This window comes from Oncorhynchus mykiss, chromosome 10 (assembly GCF_013265735.2).
Source record: "Oncorhynchus mykiss isolate Arlee chromosome 10, USDA_OmykA_1.1, whole genome shotgun sequence".
In the NCBI taxonomy this organism is placed as follows: Eukaryota; Metazoa; Chordata; class Actinopteri; order Salmoniformes; family Salmonidae; genus Oncorhynchus; species Oncorhynchus mykiss.
In genome coordinates, this window is record NC_048574.1 from 63704523 (window position 1) to 63723128 (window position 18606).

General features: G+C 43.7%; 2 protein-coding genes across 3 annotated transcripts in view; both read left to right on the plus strand.

Annotated features, from left to right (window-relative positions):
- The window catches only part of LOC110533183 (protein krueppel), a 260240-nt gene that overhangs the window by 74179 nt on the left and 167455 nt on the right, over window positions 1-18606 (plus strand). The gene's annotated exons all lie outside the window — the stretch shown is intronic.
- LOC110534611 (zinc finger protein 3 homolog) lies at window positions 1599-14921 on the plus strand. Of its 2 annotated transcripts, none has more exons than XM_036934499.1 (7): window positions 1599-2445; window positions 2833-2963; window positions 3170-3346; window positions 5552-5713; window positions 6069-6180; window positions 6409-6533; window positions 13013-14921. In XM_036934499.1, the coding sequence occupies exons 1-7, from the start codon at window positions 2436-2438 to the stop codon at window positions 14018-14020; spliced, it is 1725 nt and encodes a 574-aa protein (XP_036790394.1). In that variant the 5' UTR covers window positions 1599-2435; the 3' UTR covers window positions 14021-14921. The 2 variants fall into 2 exon arrangements, with proteins under 2 accessions (XP_036790394.1, XP_021475198.2); XM_021619523.2 differs by having other exon boundaries at window positions 1599-1829.

An 18606-nucleotide genomic window follows, 5' to 3' on the forward strand; every position in this document is an offset into this window, starting at 1 on the left:
GTAAACTGAGATTCCAGTTCAATGATTGAAAAAACTGCATCTATTTGTCAAAATAATATATATACACTGCTCAAAAAAATGAAGGGAACACTAAAATAACACATCCTAGATCTGAATGAATGAAATATTCTTATTAAATACTTTTTTCTTTACATAGTTGAATGTGCTGACAACAAAATCACACAAAAATTATCAATGGAAATCAAATTTATCAACCCATGGAGGTCTGGATTTGGAGTCACACTCAAAATTAAAGTGGAAAACCACACTACAGGCTGATCCAACTTTGATGTAATGTCCTTAAAACAAGTCAAAATGAGGCTCAGTAGTGTGTGGCCTCCACGTGCCTGTATAACCTCCCTACAACGCCTGGGCATGCTCCTGATGAGGTGGCGGATGGTCTCCTGAGGGATCTCCTCCCAGACCTGGACTAAAGCATCCGCCAACTCCTGGACAGTCTGTGGTGCAACGTGGCGTTGGTGGATGGAGTGAGACATGATGTCCCAGATGTGCTCAATTGGATTCAGGTCTGGGGAACGGGCAGGCCAGTCCATAGCAACAATGCCTTCCTCTTGCAGGAACTGCTGACACACTCCAGCCACATGAGGTCTAGCATTGTCTTGCATTAGGAGGAACCCAGGGCCAACCGCACCAGCATACGTGCAGACAAGGGGTCTGAGGATCTCATCTCAGAACCTAATGGCAGTCAGGCTACCTCTGGCGAGCACATGGAGGGCTGTGCGGCCCCCCAAAGAAATGCCACCCCACACCATGATTGACCCACCGCCAAACCGGTCATGCTGGAGGATGTTGCAGGCAGCAGAACGTTCTCCACAGCGTCTCCAGACTGTCACGTCTGTCACATGTGCTCAGTGTGAACCTGCTTTCATCTGTGAAGAGCACAGGGCGCCAGTGGCGAATTTGCCAATCTTGGTGTTCTCTGGCAAATGCCAAACGTCCTGCACGGTGTTGGGCTGTAAGCACAACCCCCACCTGTGGACGTCGGGCCCTCATACCACCCTCATGGAGTCTGTTTCTGACCGTTTGAGCAGACACACGCACATTTGTGGCCTGCTGGAGGTCATTTTGCAGGGCTCTGGCAGTGCTCCTCCTGATCCTCCTTGCACAAAGGCGGAGGTAGCGGTCCTGCTGCTGGGTTGTTGCCCTCCTCCACATCTCCTGATGTACTGGCCTGTCTCCTGGTAGCGCCTCCATGCTCTGGAGACTACGCTGACAGACACAGCAAACCTTCTTGCCACAGCTCGCATTGATGTGCCATCCTGGATGAGCTGCACTACCTGAGCCACTTGTGTGGGTTGTAGACTCCGTCTCATGCTACCACTAGAGTGAAAGCACCGCCAGCATTCAAAAGTGACCAAAACATCAGCCAGGAAGCATAGGAACTGAGAAGTGGTCTGTGGTTATCACCTGCAGAATCACTCCTTTATTGGGGGTGTCTTGCTAATTGCCTATAATTTCCACCTGTTGTCTATCCCATTTGCACAACAGCATGTGGAATGTATTGTCAATCAGTGTTGCTTCCTAAGTGGACAGTTTGATTTAACAGAAGTGTGATTGACTTGGAGTTACATTGTGTTGTTTAAGTGTTCCCTTTATTTTTTTGAGCAGTGTGTATTTTAAATTCAGATCCCTTCCTTAATTGACCGACTTCAATTCAAATTGAGCCCAACCCTTTTGCGCCTTCTTCATCACGCTGTCTGTGTGGGTGGACCATTTCAGATTGTCAGTGAAATGTACGTTGAGGAACTCGAAGCTTTTCACCTTTTCCACTGCGGTCCCATTTAGGGTGGGGTGATGGAAGTAAGAAGGTTTGTAGGGAATTATTTTATTATAAATTCAGGGTTAGTTAAGATAATATAGTGGTATAGATAGGTCGTAACGGGCCTCACACTCCAGTGCAGTAGGTGGTGGTGTATGCACCTGGCAGTTGGTTGCGATTCGCCAATAAAACAAAGAAAAAAAAGAAAACAGAACTGAAAAGCCTTCATGTTCTTCTTTTGACATTTATTAACCAACACCCTGGAACTCAAAATATGATCAATGTAACATCACAGCATCGCATACCCTAGGTCATCTTTAATTCGCGTTGGAAACAGGACTTGGTTGATGTTATTTAGGTGACGCTAGTTAAATGTTAACTGCTAATGTTAGCCAACAATGGCTAACTGTATGGTTTTTCACACTCAAATAGCCTCCATTATGGAGGTGCTAGCGAATGCAGCCGTGGCAGATATCTGTAAACTCGTAGATGACGACTATGCAGTGTTTCGTTTGGAAATAACTCAAAGCCAGAAAGAAAACAGGTTATTGCGGAGGAAACTACTGGAACTGAAGGTGGCACGAGAGCGCGCTGAGAGGACAATGCGAGAGCGCGTCGTCCCAGTAGTGTCAAGATCCTCGACCGGTACAGAGTAATGGCAAGAGGTAAATGTTGCAGGAGACTGCGGGCCCCGTTTCCCCTCTGCGCATGTGTGGCTTTAGATGTGTTTTCCACATTGGGTCTTGGTCAGTTTTTGGATTGTATGCAATAATTCCCCTGATTACTTAGCTATCTTGCGAACAGACACAATATCACATTCTACCCAGATTCTTGATTTACTGAATGTCCTATTATTTACTCCGTGAAAACAATGTGATGTATGGAACATATTACATCAATCAATAAATAGTATTTCAGGAAGTTATGAAAAATGTTAACTTACATCCTTGCCAATTCTAGACAGTGCCAAAACTGTCAATAGTGTACAATATAGCGTTCAGAATTGACAGTACCTAACCTAACCATCTCTTTTCCCCCAATCACTCTCTCAGGTGAAGGACATCTCACTGGAGGCCACAGGATCTTTGTGAAGCCAGCGGGACACAATACATGGAGAGATGACCAACCAATCACTGTTGATGAGGAGAGTGGAAACTCAACCCAGCATGTTATCATGATGGAGGTTAGTGTAATAGTGTTGAATTAAAAATTACATTTACTTTGTAAATCAAATGTGGCCAGTTTATTTCAGAAAGGCTCTCCTCAGCTATTCACTTGCTTACATGTACATCCATATTTATCTGCCATAGGGGAGCTTGTGAGACTTCCCAATGACATTGATATCCAATTCAACTTATCTACCACTAATAACCTCCCCTCTTGTGTCAGTCTGCAGAGGCTGCAGGCCCTGGGGTCAAGCTAGAGAGGTCTGGTGGAGAGGAGGACCCACGGCACAGCAGAGACATCCAGGCTGGTGCAGCGTCTGGAGTGGAACCCCCTGTAGCCACAGAGGACCTTTCCACCGCTGCTGTGCTCCAGTCCAGGAACCGACGCAGCATCACAGAGGTCAGTCGAATGTCGTCCTCAAGTCAGAGACAGACGCCAAGACTGTAACACACAGGCTCTTACACACACTATCTGAATACAGATCAGACCCAGAGAGACTGGGGCCACCGGTCTGTCCTCCTGATCCTGGCTTGGTGTACTTACCGTTATTTCACCAGAGCCAGAGTATGGTTTATTCCTGTGGAGATGGTGATGCGTTAGACACTGGCGGGGATGATCTGTTTTGCTATTACCCTACAGAGATGGTCCCTTGGGTTTAGAGAGACAGACTGATCTGTCTAGAGGGGACTGGAACGGGTACATTTCTGTATAGACCTCACTTTGTGCACGGGGTCATTGTCATGCTGAAACAGGAAAGGGCCTTCCCCAAACTGTTTCCACAAATCGTCTAGAATGTCATTGTATGCTGTAACTTTAAGGTATCCCTTCACTGAAACTAAGGGGCCTAGCCCGAACCATGAACAACTGCCCCAGACCATTATTCCTCCTCCACCAAACTTTACAGTTGGCACTATGCATTCGGGCAGGTAGCATTCTCTTGGCATCTGCCAAACCCAGATTCGTCCGTCAGACTGCCAGATGGTGAAGCGTGATTCATCCCTCTAGAGACAGTGTTACCACTGCTACAGAGTCCAATGGCTTTATACCACTCCAGCCGACGCTTGGCATTGCACGATGTGATCTTAGACTTGTTTGCGGCTGCTCGGCAATGGAAACTAATTTCCCGTCAAACAGTTCTTGTGTTGACGTTGCTTCTAGAGGCAGTTTGGAACTGGGTAGTGAGTGTTGCAACTCGTGGCTGAGCCGTTGTTTCTTCTAAATGTTTCTACTTCACAATAACAGCACTTACAGTTGACCCTGCAGCTCTAGCAGGGCACTCTTATGTAGGTGTCATAACCAGCCATAAAATAACGCAATACATTTCAAAACAGGTTTAAATATGTGTTATGACCATATTATTACAGGTTATGACTGTCATAACGTGTTGACGCTGGGTGTCAAGTAAAGTAAATCCTTCTATAACCTGTCTCCTCCCCTTCATCTACCCTGATTGAAGTGGATTTAACAAGTGACATCAATCAGGGATCATAGCTTTCACCTGCATTCACTTGCCAGTTCATGTCATAGAAAGAGCATGTGTTCATAATGTTTGGTATAAAGCCGAAAAAGTATTTTTCATATTGTGTTTGTGCTGTGTGTCTGATGTTCACATATTTTCCAAAGACACTTTTAATGAGAAAATGAATGCAGTTGATTAACTTCAGGCGGGTTATTTGTTGAGACATGTATGTGTGGTTTTCATATGGTATATTTAAAACTTGTTGATCAATAAACACAATTTGATTGAGACTCTCTTTAGCATACTGAGAGATCTCACCCTATTCTGTATATACACAACAGTGATTTTTCACCAATATCCACTTAGTGCAATAAACATTAGAAACACCTGCTATTTCAATGACATAGACTGACCAGGTGAAAGCAATGATCTCTTATTGATGTCACCTATTAAATCCACTTCAATCAGTGTAGATGAAGGGGAAGAGACAGGTTAAAGAAGGATTTTGAAGCATTGAGACATGGATTGTGTATATATGAATGGGCAAGACAAAATGTTTAAGTGCCTTTGAACGGGTATGGTAGTAGTTGCCAGGTGCACCCGATTTGAGTGTGTCAAGAACTGCAACACTGCCGTGTTTTTTCACGCTCAATAGTTTCCCGCGTGCATCAAGAATGGTCCACCACCCAAAGGACATCCAGCCAACTTGACACAACTGTGGGAATCATTGCAGTCAACATGGGCCAGCATCCCTGTGGAACGCTTCCTACACCTTGTAGAGTCCATGCCCCAATGAATTGTATTCTGGAGATGTTCCTAAAGGTTTGTACACTCAGTGAATACTCACCAAATATACCTACGAATACCCACACACTAACAAACACCTACTGGGTGTGTCAGAGTTTTTAGTCAGGTTTGTCTGATGATTACTTGACTTATCATTGCTGACTTGTTTTTACCCACCACATCATATTTATATCCACCATGATGGGTTTAACAACAGTGAAGTCATTCTGTAACTACAGTACAGGACTCAAACGTAGTGGGGATGGGTAAACACTCCATGTTGAATGTGTGTTTATTATCTGTGTGTAGTTTACCTGAGGGAGTGTATGTCTGTGTAATCTGTATCACCTCTCATCCAGGAGGAGGGTTCAGAGGTGCTGCTGATAAAGGTGGAGGGGTGTGAGGAGGGTCTGGGGAACCCTGAGGGTACCATGGTCATGGAGGACAACCAGACTACACCTCCTCCTGAACCCACAGAGGAACCAGCTGAGCAGCACAGGACCACATACAGTCTCACTGAGGTGAGCCCACTGTGAACTACTGTCTGAATAGTATTAGGTCAGTGCTCGTATTCACAAAGCCTCTGAGAGTAGGAGTGCTGATCTAGGATCAGTTTAGCCTTTCAGAGCATATTGAATAACATATTTAAAGATCAACACTCCTACTCTGAGACTCTTTGTGGATATGGGCCCAGGTCTTGACCATGCCTTTGAATTATAAAACTATTAAAGAGTGTCAAGTGATCAAATCGACTAACAAGTTTGCATACTACTCATAGCAATCCCATAGCAATTACCCAATCAGAAGATGCTCCATAGCAGGGTGCTCATATCAGATTTCTTGATCCAATATCCTCTCACTCTTTATCTCTTACAGTCAGTAGACATGGAGAATGGGAAGCCTGATCTGCTGCTGGTCAAAGAGGAGACCATAGAAGACGGACCAGAGAGCATGTATCTGCTAAGTGGACTAAAGATGGGGGAGCAAGGTAAGAGAGAAATACATATAACCTACATACAGTAATAGATATTCAATGGGAATAGTGATGCACATGGCTGTTGTTATTTCTTCATTCATGAAATCAATATAACTTATGTTTACATAGAAAACCACACATTATAATGTATGAACTTGACCAGGTAATTGACAAAAGAAACTCCATATGTAGAATTATCTGCCATGTTTGTAAAGTCTATTTTTGAACCTCTTCCTACAGTTGGTTGGCTGGAGGCTAACAGAGACTGGGGGGCCATCTTGGATTCCCAAACCCAGACGGGTGCAGCCAAGGGCCCAGGGGACAACATCACTGAGCAGGCCAGGACTAGAGGCAACATGGTGGAGGTCAGTGGTTGGGACTGCATTTTCAACTCTGGGCTGGGGAATAAAACTGTTAACCACTACTAGAAACAGACAATGGAACACAAAACAACATCTTAACCTAGTTTCTATGACAGCAGACTGGCTGAGACCAGGGCGAGGCGTAGAATTGGTCTACGGGGACAGGGAGGTGTCTGTATGCGGCGGGAGAGAACAGACACAGACTGCTAGCGATGCTCCGTCCTGCTCCTATAGTTGTGAGTCAGAGAGACTGATGGTGCCTCAGGTTAACCCCCTAACAGCCTGCCTTCTATAGGATCTATCAACTGGAACATAGACCCTGCGACAACACAGACACTACCTGGCCTTCATCTTCCTCACAGTCTTTGTATGTTAAACCAGACCTCAGACAATGCCAGTACCTCAACACTAAATGGCAACACAAGCCCATTGACAAATGACAGTAGTAGAGATGGAATCAGTAAAGGTGGCAGTGCAAAAGAGAAGTGTTTCCCGTGTTCGTTCTGTGGGATATCCTTCAGTTTCCCCAATCGGGTGGAGATCCACCAGTGGATGTATATGGAGGAGAAACACTCATCCAGTCTGTAGAGGCACTAGAGGGTCCACACGGGATAAATCCTACAGCTGCCACCAGTGTGAATCAAATCAAATGTATTTATAAAGCCCTATTTACATCAGCAGATGTCATTAAGTGCTTATACAGAAACCCAGCCTAAAACCCCAAACAGCAAGCAATGCAGATGTACAAGCACGGTGGCTCAGGAAAAACTCCCTGGAAAGTCAGGAACCTAGGAAGAAACCTAGAGAGGAGAGGAACGGGGTCTTAAGAGTGGCCAGTCCTCTTCTGGCTGTGCCAGGTGGAGATTTTAAGAGTACACGGCCATTAAGTCCAGATTGTTCTTCGAGATGTTCAGAAGTTCATAGATGACCAGCAGAGTCAAATAATAATCACAGTGCTTGTAGAGGGTGCAACAGGTCAGCACCTCGGGATTTAATGTCAGTTGGCTTTTCATAGCCGAGCATTCAGAGATCGAGACAGCAGGTGCGGGGGAGAGAGGAAGATTGAGAGCGAGTGGGTTGAAAACAGCAGGTCCGGGACAAGTTCGCACGTCCGGTGAACAGGTCAGGGTTCCATAGCCACAGGCAAAACAGCAGAAACTGGAGCTGCAGCACGACCGGGTGCTGGGGAAGGGGACAGCCAAGAGTCATCTGGCAAGGTAGTCCTGAGGCATGGGAGAATTAGGGAGAATTAGAGGGAGCATACTTTAAGTTCACACAGGACGAGATAAGACAGGATAATTTCACCAGACAGACTGACCCTTGCCTCCCTGCACAGACTATTGCAGCATATATACTGGAGGCTGAGACGGGGGGACGGGGATAAAACCCCACCCACTTTGCCAAAGGACACACCCCACACCACACCCACACCACACCCCATATCAACAGACCACCAACTTACAACTTACTTTCCTGACCCAAAGGCTGAGTATAGCCCACAAAGATCTCTTCCACTGCAGAGAGTGCGCAGAACCGGACAGAAAGATCCCGTCAGTGACTCAACCCCCCCCCCCCCCCCCCCCCCCCCCCCCTAGGGATGGCATGGAAGAGCACTAGTAAGCCAGTGACTCAGCCCTTGTAATAGGGTCAGAGGCAGAGAATCCCAGTGTAGAGAGGGGATCCGGCCAGGCAGAGACAGCAAGGGCGGTTCGTCACTCCAGTGCCTTGCCGTTCACCTTCACTCCCCTGGGCCAGACTACACTCAATCATAGGACCTACTGAAGAGATGAGTCTTGAGTAAAGACTTAAAGGTCGACCCAGAATCTGCGTCTCTCTCAAGGATAAGCAGACCATTCAATACAATTGTAGCTCTATAGAAAGCCCTGCCTCCAGCTGTTTCCTGGGAAATGATAGGGACAATAATGAGGTCTGCGTCTTGTGACTGTAGCAAACGTGTAGTATTTACGGCAGGACCAAATCAGCGAGAGTTGTAGGAGCAAGTCCATATAATGCTTTGTAGGTTAGCAGTAAAAACTTGAAATCAGGCCAAGCCTTAACAGTAGAGGCTAGCACTGGAGTAATATGATCAAATTGTTTGGTTTTTGTCAAGATACTAGCAGCTGCATTTAACTGAAGTTTATTTAGTCCTTTATCCTGTTAGCCGGAGAGTAGGGCATTGCAGTAGTCTAATCGAGAAGTGACAAAACATGTATTAGCTATCTGCATAATTTTTGGACAAAAGGTTTCTGATTTTTGCAATGTCACGAAGATGGAAAAAAAGTTGCCCTTGAAATATTTTTGATATGTTTGTCAAAAGAGATCAGAGTCCAGAGTAACGCCGAGATCCTTCAGTTTTATTTGAGACGGCTGTACAACCATCCAGATGAATTGTCAGATCAAACAGCAGATCTCTTTGTTTCTTAGGACCTAGAACTTTGTCAGAGTTTAAAAGTAAAACATTTGCCACCATCCACTTCCTTATGTCTCAAACACAGGCTTCCAGGGTAGGACATTTTGGGGCTACATCATGTTTAATCGAAATGTACAGCTGTGTCTTGTCCGCATAGCGGTGAAAGTTGATATCGTGTTTCCGAATGACATCACCAAGACGTAGAATATATAGTGAAAACAATAGTGGTCCTGAAACAAAACCTTAAGGAACACCAAAACTTACAATTGATTTGTCAGAGAACAAACCATCCACAGAGACAAACTGATATCTTTCTGACAGATAAGATCTAAACCAAGCAAGAACAATTAGGTTTCCAATCTCTCCAAATGAAGGTGGTGAACGATGGTGTCAAAAGCGGCACTGTGGTCTTGGAGCACGAGGACAGATACAGAGCCTTGGTCTGACGCCATTAAAAGGTCATTTTCCACCTTCACAAGTGCAGTACTATGATGGGTCTAAAATAAGACTGGAGCGTTTCGTATACATTATTTGTCTTCAGGAAGGCAGTGAGTTGCTGTATAACAGCTTTTTTGGAGGGGGGAGGATTTTCGATATAGTCCAATAACATTTTTTTGTTAAAGATGTGTGTGTGTGTGGGGGGGGGGGGGGGGGGGGGGGGTCAGTTTGGCTTTTTCAGGACTGGCTTTATTACTGCCACTTTTAGTAAGTTTGGTGAACATCCGGAGGATAGGGAGACGTTTATTATGTTCAACATAATAAACTATCTGCCGTGAGACTATCTGCCGTGAGGCCATTAATATTTTCGTGAATGTATCAGGAGACGCAGGATAAAAAAAACTTGTGTCTCCGTTGATCATAGGTCCTGGCAGTTCTATGCAGACTCAGGACAACTGAGGTTCAGAGAAATGCGGAGATTCAATTTGCATTCTAATGATCTTTTTGTTGAAGAAGTTAATGAATTCATCACTGCTGAAGTGAAGGCCATCCTCTCTCGGGGAATGATGTTTTTTAGTTAGCTTTGAGACAGTATGAAAAATAAATGTTGGATTGTTTTTATTCTTCTCAATTAGATGGGGCTTCCGTGCAGCGTTCTAAGGCACTGCATCTGTGCTAGAGTCCTCATTACAGACCCTGGTTCGATTCCAGGCTGTATCATAACCGGCTGTGATTGGAGTCCCATATGGCAGTGCACAATTGGGCCAGCATCGTCCGGATTAGGGTTTGGCTGGGGTAGGCTGTCATTGTAAATAAGAATTTGTTCTTAACTGACTTGCCTAGTTTAATAAATAAAAAATAGGTTGGAAAAGTAGGCTGATCGAGCAGCAGTGAGGGCTCTTCGATACTCCACTGTACTGTCTATCTAAGCTAGTCTGAAGACTTCCAGTTTAGTGGAGCCACATTTAGGTTCCAATTTTCTGGAAGTTTGCTTCAGGGCTCTGACTTTTCTGTATACCAGGGAGCTAATTTCTTGTGACAAATGTTTTTTGTTTATAGAGGTGTGACTGCATCTAGGGTATTACACAAGTTTACATTTAGATCCTCGGTTAGGTGGTTAACTGATTTTTGTACTCTGACGTCCTTGGGTAGGTGGAAGGGGTCTGGAAGGGCATCTAGGAATCTTTGGGTTGTCCAAGAATTTATAGCGCAGCTTTTGATAATCATTGGTTGGGGTCGGAGCAGATTATATGTTGCGATTGCAAATGTAATAAAACGGTGGTGCGATTAGTACAGATTATGAGGAAAAACATTTAGATCCACAATATTTATTCCTCGGGACAAAACTAAATCTGGAGACATATTGGACAAACCCCATTGAGTCGATGATGGCTCCGAAAGCCTTTTGAAGTGGGTCTGTGTGAATATTGAAGTCACCAAAAATGTGAATATTATCCTCTATGACATGACTACAATGTCCAATAGGAATTCGGGGACCTCGGTGAGGAATGATGTATCTCCCACCAGCAGCAGCTGAAGATGCACCTGAAGAGCCTGATGGGAGAGAGGCTGTTCGCCTGTATACACTGCGGATACACCAGCAGAAAATGCACACGGCCCTTGAATAGAGTATGTGTGACATGTATTACTAGTTAGCTTGTTTGTATTTAATTCTGTTGGTTTTGGATGTAGTAGGGAACTGGATAAGGCGAACTGACGAAAGAATGTGTATGATGAGACAGAGTAGATGATATGTAATGGTTGGTGTGATGGTGTCTGTAAAAATGCTACAATGAACAAAAATATAAACGCAACATGTTTCATGAGCTGAAATAAAAGATCCCCAAAAATATTATTCCTCTCCAATTTTGTACACAAATTTGTTTACATCCCTGTTAGTGGGCATTTCTCATTTGCCAAGATAATTCATCCACCTGAAAGGTGTTGCATATCAAGAAGCTGATTAAACATGATCATTACACAGGTGCACCTTGTGCTGGGGACAATAAAAGGCAACTCTAAAATGTGCAGTTTAGTCAGACAGCACAATGCCACAGATGCTTGTATTGGCATGCTGACTGTAGGAATGTCCACCAGAGCTGTTGCCAGATAATTTTATGTTCATTTATCTACCATAAACCGCCTCCAGCGTCGTTTTTAGGGAGTTTGGCATTACGTCCAACCGGCCTCACAACCGCAGACCACGTGTATGGTGTCGTGTGGGCGAGCAATTTGCTGACGTCAACATTGTGAACAGAGTTCCCCATGGTGGGGTTATGGTATGGACAGGCATATGCTACGGAAAACAAACACAATTGCATTTTATTGATGGAAATCTAAAAACGCAGAGATATCGTGACGAGATCCTGAGTCCCATTGTCATGCCATTCATCCACCACCATCACCTCATGTTTAAGCATGATAATGCACAGCCCAATGTCACAAGGATCTGTACACAATTCCTGGAAGCTGAACGTTTCCCAATTCTTTCGTGGCCTGCATACTCACCAGCAATGTCAGCCATTGAGCATGTTTGGGATGCTCTGGATTGACATGTGCGAAACATCGTGTTCAAGTTCCCGGCAAAATCCAGCAACTATGCACAGCCATTGAAGAGGAGTAGGACAACCTTCCACAATCAACAGCTTGATCAACTCTATGCAAAGGAAATGTGTCGTGCTGCATGAGGCAAATGTTGATCACACAAGATACTGACTGCTTTTCTGATCCATGCCCCTACTTTTTTTTAAGGTACTGTATATGTGACCAACAGATGCATTTCTGTATTCCCAGTCATGTGAAATCCATAGAGTATGGCCTAATTTTTCTTTACATTGACTGATTTTGTTATATGAACTGTAACTCAGTAAATCTTTTGAATTGTTGCATGATGCATTTATATGTTCCTTTAGGATGATACTGTTTTTTTTATAGTGAGCTGAGGATATTGCACTAATTAATGTTTACTTGACAAAGTTTTGAAGGTCTTTGTAATGTCATGGTTCTCCTGTTCAGATCTGAAGGATCAGGTTAGTGGCTCCGCTCTACAGAGCTCTCTCTCTCCCGCAGAGGGGAAGAGCGGTGAAGTTGGCCATTTTATGATGGTCATAAATTCCTTGCAGAAACTCTCTTCACTGGACATGCAGTATTGAGAGAGGATTTACTCTGTGAAACAAAGACATTCTTCCCACCAAAACTCCATCATCCAAAAGTGGGGAATAAAACAATATTTCCGCATATCGAAGGGGTTGGAGTGGTCATGGGGTACTCGAAGAACAATTATGTCAGATCAGTTGTGTTTGGGGATCTCATGAAAGACGGTAGAACAAAATATCTATCTCTGAATGTACATATTCCCCCGTTGTCAGGGTCACATCCAAATGTGGGGGAACGGATATGATTAAATATGCAACTATTTGTGAGAAGATGTAATGTGATGTTAGCCTTCTAAATGAGGGAATTGTTTTTAATATGAAGTCTTAACCAAGTCATTGGCCATGCTCCATCTTAGGTTCTTGAATCACAGTGTTGGAGATGCACTTGTCTGTGGTTATCAATATTCATGTTTCTGTGTGTACAGCAAATTATTTCTTATATAAACCTATATGCTTTTCGGTTCAATTTGTGTTTACAGTCTGCAGTCCATGAGGAACTGCTGATATCCGGTGTTGCTGGCGGGAGAGACTGGCCCTCTGAAGCGGCTGGTCACAAACCCTGGCCCCGGATCAGAACCCTGGATCAGGAGCCGTCACTCTTCTTTCCCGAGTCAGAACCAGGACTGAACCGCAAGGAACAAAGACTCCACCACCACACAGAACACAACCAGTGGACAGGTGGACTGAACAACCTCAGTCCTGGTGGTCATCAGAGAGACAGAGGCTCCAGTCAGGGATCCTGTCTGCAGCCCAGACCCTTCTCTTCACAGTCTCAGTGCAGGGATGAAGCAGGGCCTGGGGCTGATAGAGATAGACCCTATTGTTCCTATGATACAAACACCACAGCATCCATGATGAACAGAGCAGGTCACCCTGGGCTTCAGCCTTTACAGAGAGTGGTAGGAGACACCCCTGGTGGGAGTCTTTCGGAAGGTCTGTCTTCTCCTTCAGGATCTCGTCTAATTCCTGATGAATGGGTTAATAGAAAGCCTGGGTCTAGCGTTCCTCAGCTGCCTCATGGTTACCCCACCAATACAGACAAGGTCAGGATGGGCATTCACCACAAGAGATACCTAGCCTATAACACACCACACAATCCCAACAACACCCAAACAATGGCTAGAGGTCAAGCAGGGAGCTCAAAGACTAACCAGCTAAGGGTGGTGGCTCCTGCTTCTAGCTACTCTGGTGTCATTGGGTCACAACGTGGGAAGCCGAACATTAGGACTGACGCTGACAAGCCGTATGCCTGCCCCACATGTGGGAAGTGCTTTGCTGAGGCGAACTATGTGAAGATCCACCAGAGGGTCCACACAGGGGAGAAACCCTTCAGCTGTACCCAGTGTCACATGCGCTTCGCAGAGGCTGGCACCCTGAAGAGGCACCAGAGGGTCCACACAGGGGAGAAACCCTACAGCTGCCCTCAGTGTGAGAAGAGGTTCTCACACCAGCATCATCTGAAGAGGCACCTGAAGGTCCACACATGACAAAGGCCATTCGCCTTCTCTGAGGGTTTCAGAGAGGAACTACCTCAGGATACACCAGCAGAAAAAAACATTACACTTCATAACATAAGAGGTAACCATTCCCTCCTCAGGGTACACATTGTCTCCCCATCATTGGTGTTAGTGCGGTGACATGCTGCCAACCTTCACTTTCTCTCATTAGCTTTAGTCCTGCCCTCTAACCTTTTTTTTGCCTTAGATCTGTTCTTCCCCTCAGCTAACCCTTATGTATTTCTCGCTCACATTCACATTTAGTAGTTCTCTCCTTTTGCCCACGTAACCATGCATGTACTCTTTGAGGGTGTCCCTTTCCCTGTGTTCCTTTTATTTGTGTGTACAGAACATGATTCCTTTCTCATCTTTATCTACCCTCTTATCTTCCTACTTCATGCTGCTCATTGGTTAGCTGTCACAGTGGAAGCCCCCACTAGGCCCACCCCCAAGCTCTGAATAGGCTCAGTCAGCTGGACAAGATCCATAGAGCCAATCAGGATGCTTCTTAATCTTCTCTCAAGACAAAGATGAATTTTCATTGCTGTCAACAGAAAAGATCCACAGATGCATTTGGAATAACGATAGGGACAGGTTTCAGTGTTGAATATTCCTGAATAGAATATTGCATCCAGACATTGTGTGATATATACAGTATAAAGTATAAGTTAAAGGTTTATTACATAGTGTTGTGTAGGTTATATGACGTTCACAAATGCCTATTTCATTACATCTATTTAACTACTTTATTTTTTCCCAAGACACTTTTAATGATAATGCAGTTCATCAAGTTCATGCTGATTTTTAGCATTAATTGAGACGTGTATGTGTGGTTTTCAATGGTGAATTTAACTTGTTTATGTTTAATAAACACAAAATGGGACTTTTCATTCTAAGACTTTCATTGAGACTCTCTTTAATATACATCACATCTGATCTCACCATATTCTCCATACACCAGACAGTTTTACAACCAATATACACTTACTAAATATACTTACACTAAACTATTGTACAATAGGTGTTTGTCAGGTTTGTCTGATGAATTTTGATTTACCATAGATAACTTATTTTTTACCCATACTTATGTCCACCATGATGGGTTTAACAACAATTAAGTCATTCTGTAACTACAGTATAGGACTCAAACGTAGTCAGCCTGGTCTCAGAGCAAAACATTGTTTTACTAAAATCCATGCCACTCCATTTAGCATGATATGTTTACTTTACATTATGTTACATTACATTGGCCTACATAAATCTGGGACACTCAAATTAGTATATGTTACTTTTGGTATGACAGTAGGTTACTTAAGGCAAAAACGAAAAGAGGGTGGATGGGTGGGCGCATAACGCAAACTTCTAGCGACCAAATGTGTGTTATCATGGACAAATGTAGCATTTTAGCAACTGCAACTACTTACCACTCTAGCTACTTTAACTACTCAGCATTTTCACAAACCCTTCCCCCTAAACCTAACCTTAACCCTTATCTTAAAAAGGTACAGAGATTGTTCTGTCCACTGGTGGATCTAAATATTTTTCCTCATAAACCTGGACTCCAAACAAAGATTATCAAAAGTTGCGCTATAAATTCTTGGACAACCCAAAGATTCCTGGTTGCCCTTCCAGACCCCCTCCACCTACCCAAGGATGTCAGAGTAAAAAAATCAGTTAACCACCTAACCGAGGAACGGAATTTAATCTTGAATAATGCCCTAGATGCAGTCGCACCTCTAAAATACAAAAAATTAGCTCCCGGAAATGGCGTTCCACCAAACTGGAAGTCTTCCGACTAGCTTGGAACGACAGTACCATGTAATATCGAAGAGCCCTCACTGCTGCTCAATCAGCCTACCTTTCCAACCTAATTGAGGAGAATAAAATAATCCATATTTTATTTTTGATACTGTCGCAAAGCTAACTAAAAAGCAGCATTCCCCAAGAAAGGATGTCCTTCACTTCAGCAGTGATGAATTCATGAACTTCTTTGACGAATAGATAATCATTTTGGAAAAAATTATGGAGTCCTCTGTGAATCTGCGTATTTCTCCAAAGCTCAGTTGTCCTGAGTCTGGACAGAACTACCAGGACCTAGGATCAATATAGACACTTTTATCCTGTATCTTTCGACACATTCATGAAAATAGTCATGGCCTCTAAACCTTCTAGCTGCCTACTGGACCCTATTCAAACTAAACAACTGAGAGAGCTACTTCCTTTGCTTGGCCCTCCTATGTTGAACATATAGTGGCTTGCGAAAGTATTCACCCCCTTGGCATTTTTCCTATTTTGTTGCCTTACAACCTGGAATTAAAATAGATTTTTGGGGGGGTTGAATTATTTGATTTACAGAACATGCCTACCACTTTGAAGATGCAAAATATTTTTTGTGAAACAAATAAGATAAAAAAAACTTAACTTGAGTGTGCATAACTATTCACCCCCCCCCCCCCCCCCCCCCCCCCCCCCCACCTCTCTTATGTCTCCATAAGCTTGGCACATCTATCCACTGGGATTTTTGCCCTTTTCTGGCCATTCTTCAAGGCAAAACTGCTCCAGCTCCTTCAAGTTGGATGGGTTCCAACCTGATGACTCCTGTCTTTCCCCAGTCCACCTTGTTGTGCTGCTGCTCCAGTTTCAACTGTTCTGCTTGCCGCTATGGAACCCTGACCTGTTCACCGGATGTGCTAACTTGTCCTGGATCTGCTGTTCATTCTCTCTCTCTCTCCCCCCTTTAAATGCTCAGCTATGAAAAGCCAACTGACATTTACTTCTGAGGTGCTGACCTGTTTTACAAAAAATAATATATGTTTATATAAGTAACATTTTGCTGTACACACAGACATGATATTATAAAATGTTAACCACTGTCAAGTCCATCTCTAAGACTGTGATTCAAGTATCTAACAATATGGAGCCATTGGAGTTTATTATTTAAAAAAAAGTCCATATGTATTGATTCAATAATTAAATATGTTTTGGTTTGACTGAAAGAAGGGAAACTCAGTCCCTACAATGACACAAAAAATAACCAGTCAGTCAACACTGAGTCAATTTTGTATTTTCAACATACACAACATACACTCATAACATGAAGGACAGTACTTTTATTGCAAAAAATAATACGTCACAAGTAGAATAACTTCTCACTGTGGTAACACTACATTTTTCTGTAAATCTGGTACCCTCACTTTGATAAAATGTATTTTAGAATACTTTAGTAAAGGTTCAACATTACAAAGACCTTCACTACTGTTGTGACTTTACTTCTGATGACTTATTTATCTAATCAACTAACTGTTTAATTCATTTGGATTTGGGGCACCGCGAGAGCAGTTGTTTAAAGAGTTAGCATCTCCCGAATTAAACTCTAAAGATATTTACCTATCACATCCATAAAACAGTCAACGTATTAATCATAACCTCGCATCATATCTTCATTTTGAACAGCCGTAACCTCCACTATCTGCAAAAACCCCAGTGTTACGTACGCCTCGTGGAGGAGGGAACGCAACACACTGCTACATCTCAACTCCCCGTGGAGTGAAAAAGTATGTGATCGTAGGTGCGGGGAAGGACGACAGAGGCAGAGAAAAATACAGTTTACAGGGAATTTATTATTCCTTAACATGGTAATGTGGGGAAAAGGGGCTGGACGGAACCAAAGCAAAGAAAGTAAAAATGAAAGAGTCCCCTCCTACCTTAGCTGCCTTCCCACTTTTAACCTAACCTTTAGCACCACTTGGCGCGCTAACCAAAATACAGGGGGTGGTCCGCCCAGGTCAAATCTGGAGATTTGACGTGTAATGTAATAAGTAGTACCGTATTTCAAAGGGCAGCGTGCATACCTTTTTCATTTAACCAAACCCTTTGAGCTACCCCAACCAATAAGATTTTTTCTCTTCAGTGTAAATTAAAGTGGGGTGTCTTGATTTAAATCATAGAGAATGAGAGAGGTATCTAGTGACCAAAAGGTCATATTAGCAAGGGCAGCGCCATTGAGGGCTTCCACCATTTTAATGTAGTTAACTTGTTGGGACTTCCAACTTCATTTGCTGATACTTCCTGGTAACCCTGTTGGAGTCATGTCCAACTGGGTCATCGGGAGGGATCCGCCAATCATGAATAAGAAAATGTACTACTTCAAAATGGAGATTGGGCGGCAGGTAACCTAGTGGTTAGAGCGTTGGGCCAGTAACCGAAAGGTTGCTAGGTCGAATCCCCGAGCTGACAAGGTAAAGATCTGTCATTTTGCCCCTGAACAAGGCAGTTAACCCACTGTTCCTAGCCCGTCATAAATAAGTAAGAATTTGTTCTTAACTGACTTTCCTAGTTAAATAAAGGTTCAATAAAAATATATAAAAAAATTGCCTCAATGGCATTGCCCATGCTATCACTGAAGCTATAATGGCACAGATACAAAGATGAGTCCTCTATCTATCTCTATGATTTGTCTAGTTCCCTCTGGCTTATAACACAAACGTGTAAGAATGGGAAGGCGCCAGGCTCAAACCTACATCTTCTGAATATATACCTAGTAATGGTGTTAAAGCGTACAAATCAACTACTGAGTG

Bases quoted from the DNA above. Each gene is read 5' to 3' on its own strand.
- LOC110534611 (XM_036934499.1), top strand. The intron at 2,964-3,169 runs GTTAGTGTAATA...CTCTTGTGTCAG, and splicing joins AGCATGTTATCATGATGGAG to TCTGCAGAGGCTGCAGGCCC. The intron at 6,534-13,012 runs GTCAGTGGTTGG...TTGTGTTTACAG, and splicing joins CTAGAGGCAACATGGTGGAG to TCTGCAGTCCATGAGGAACT.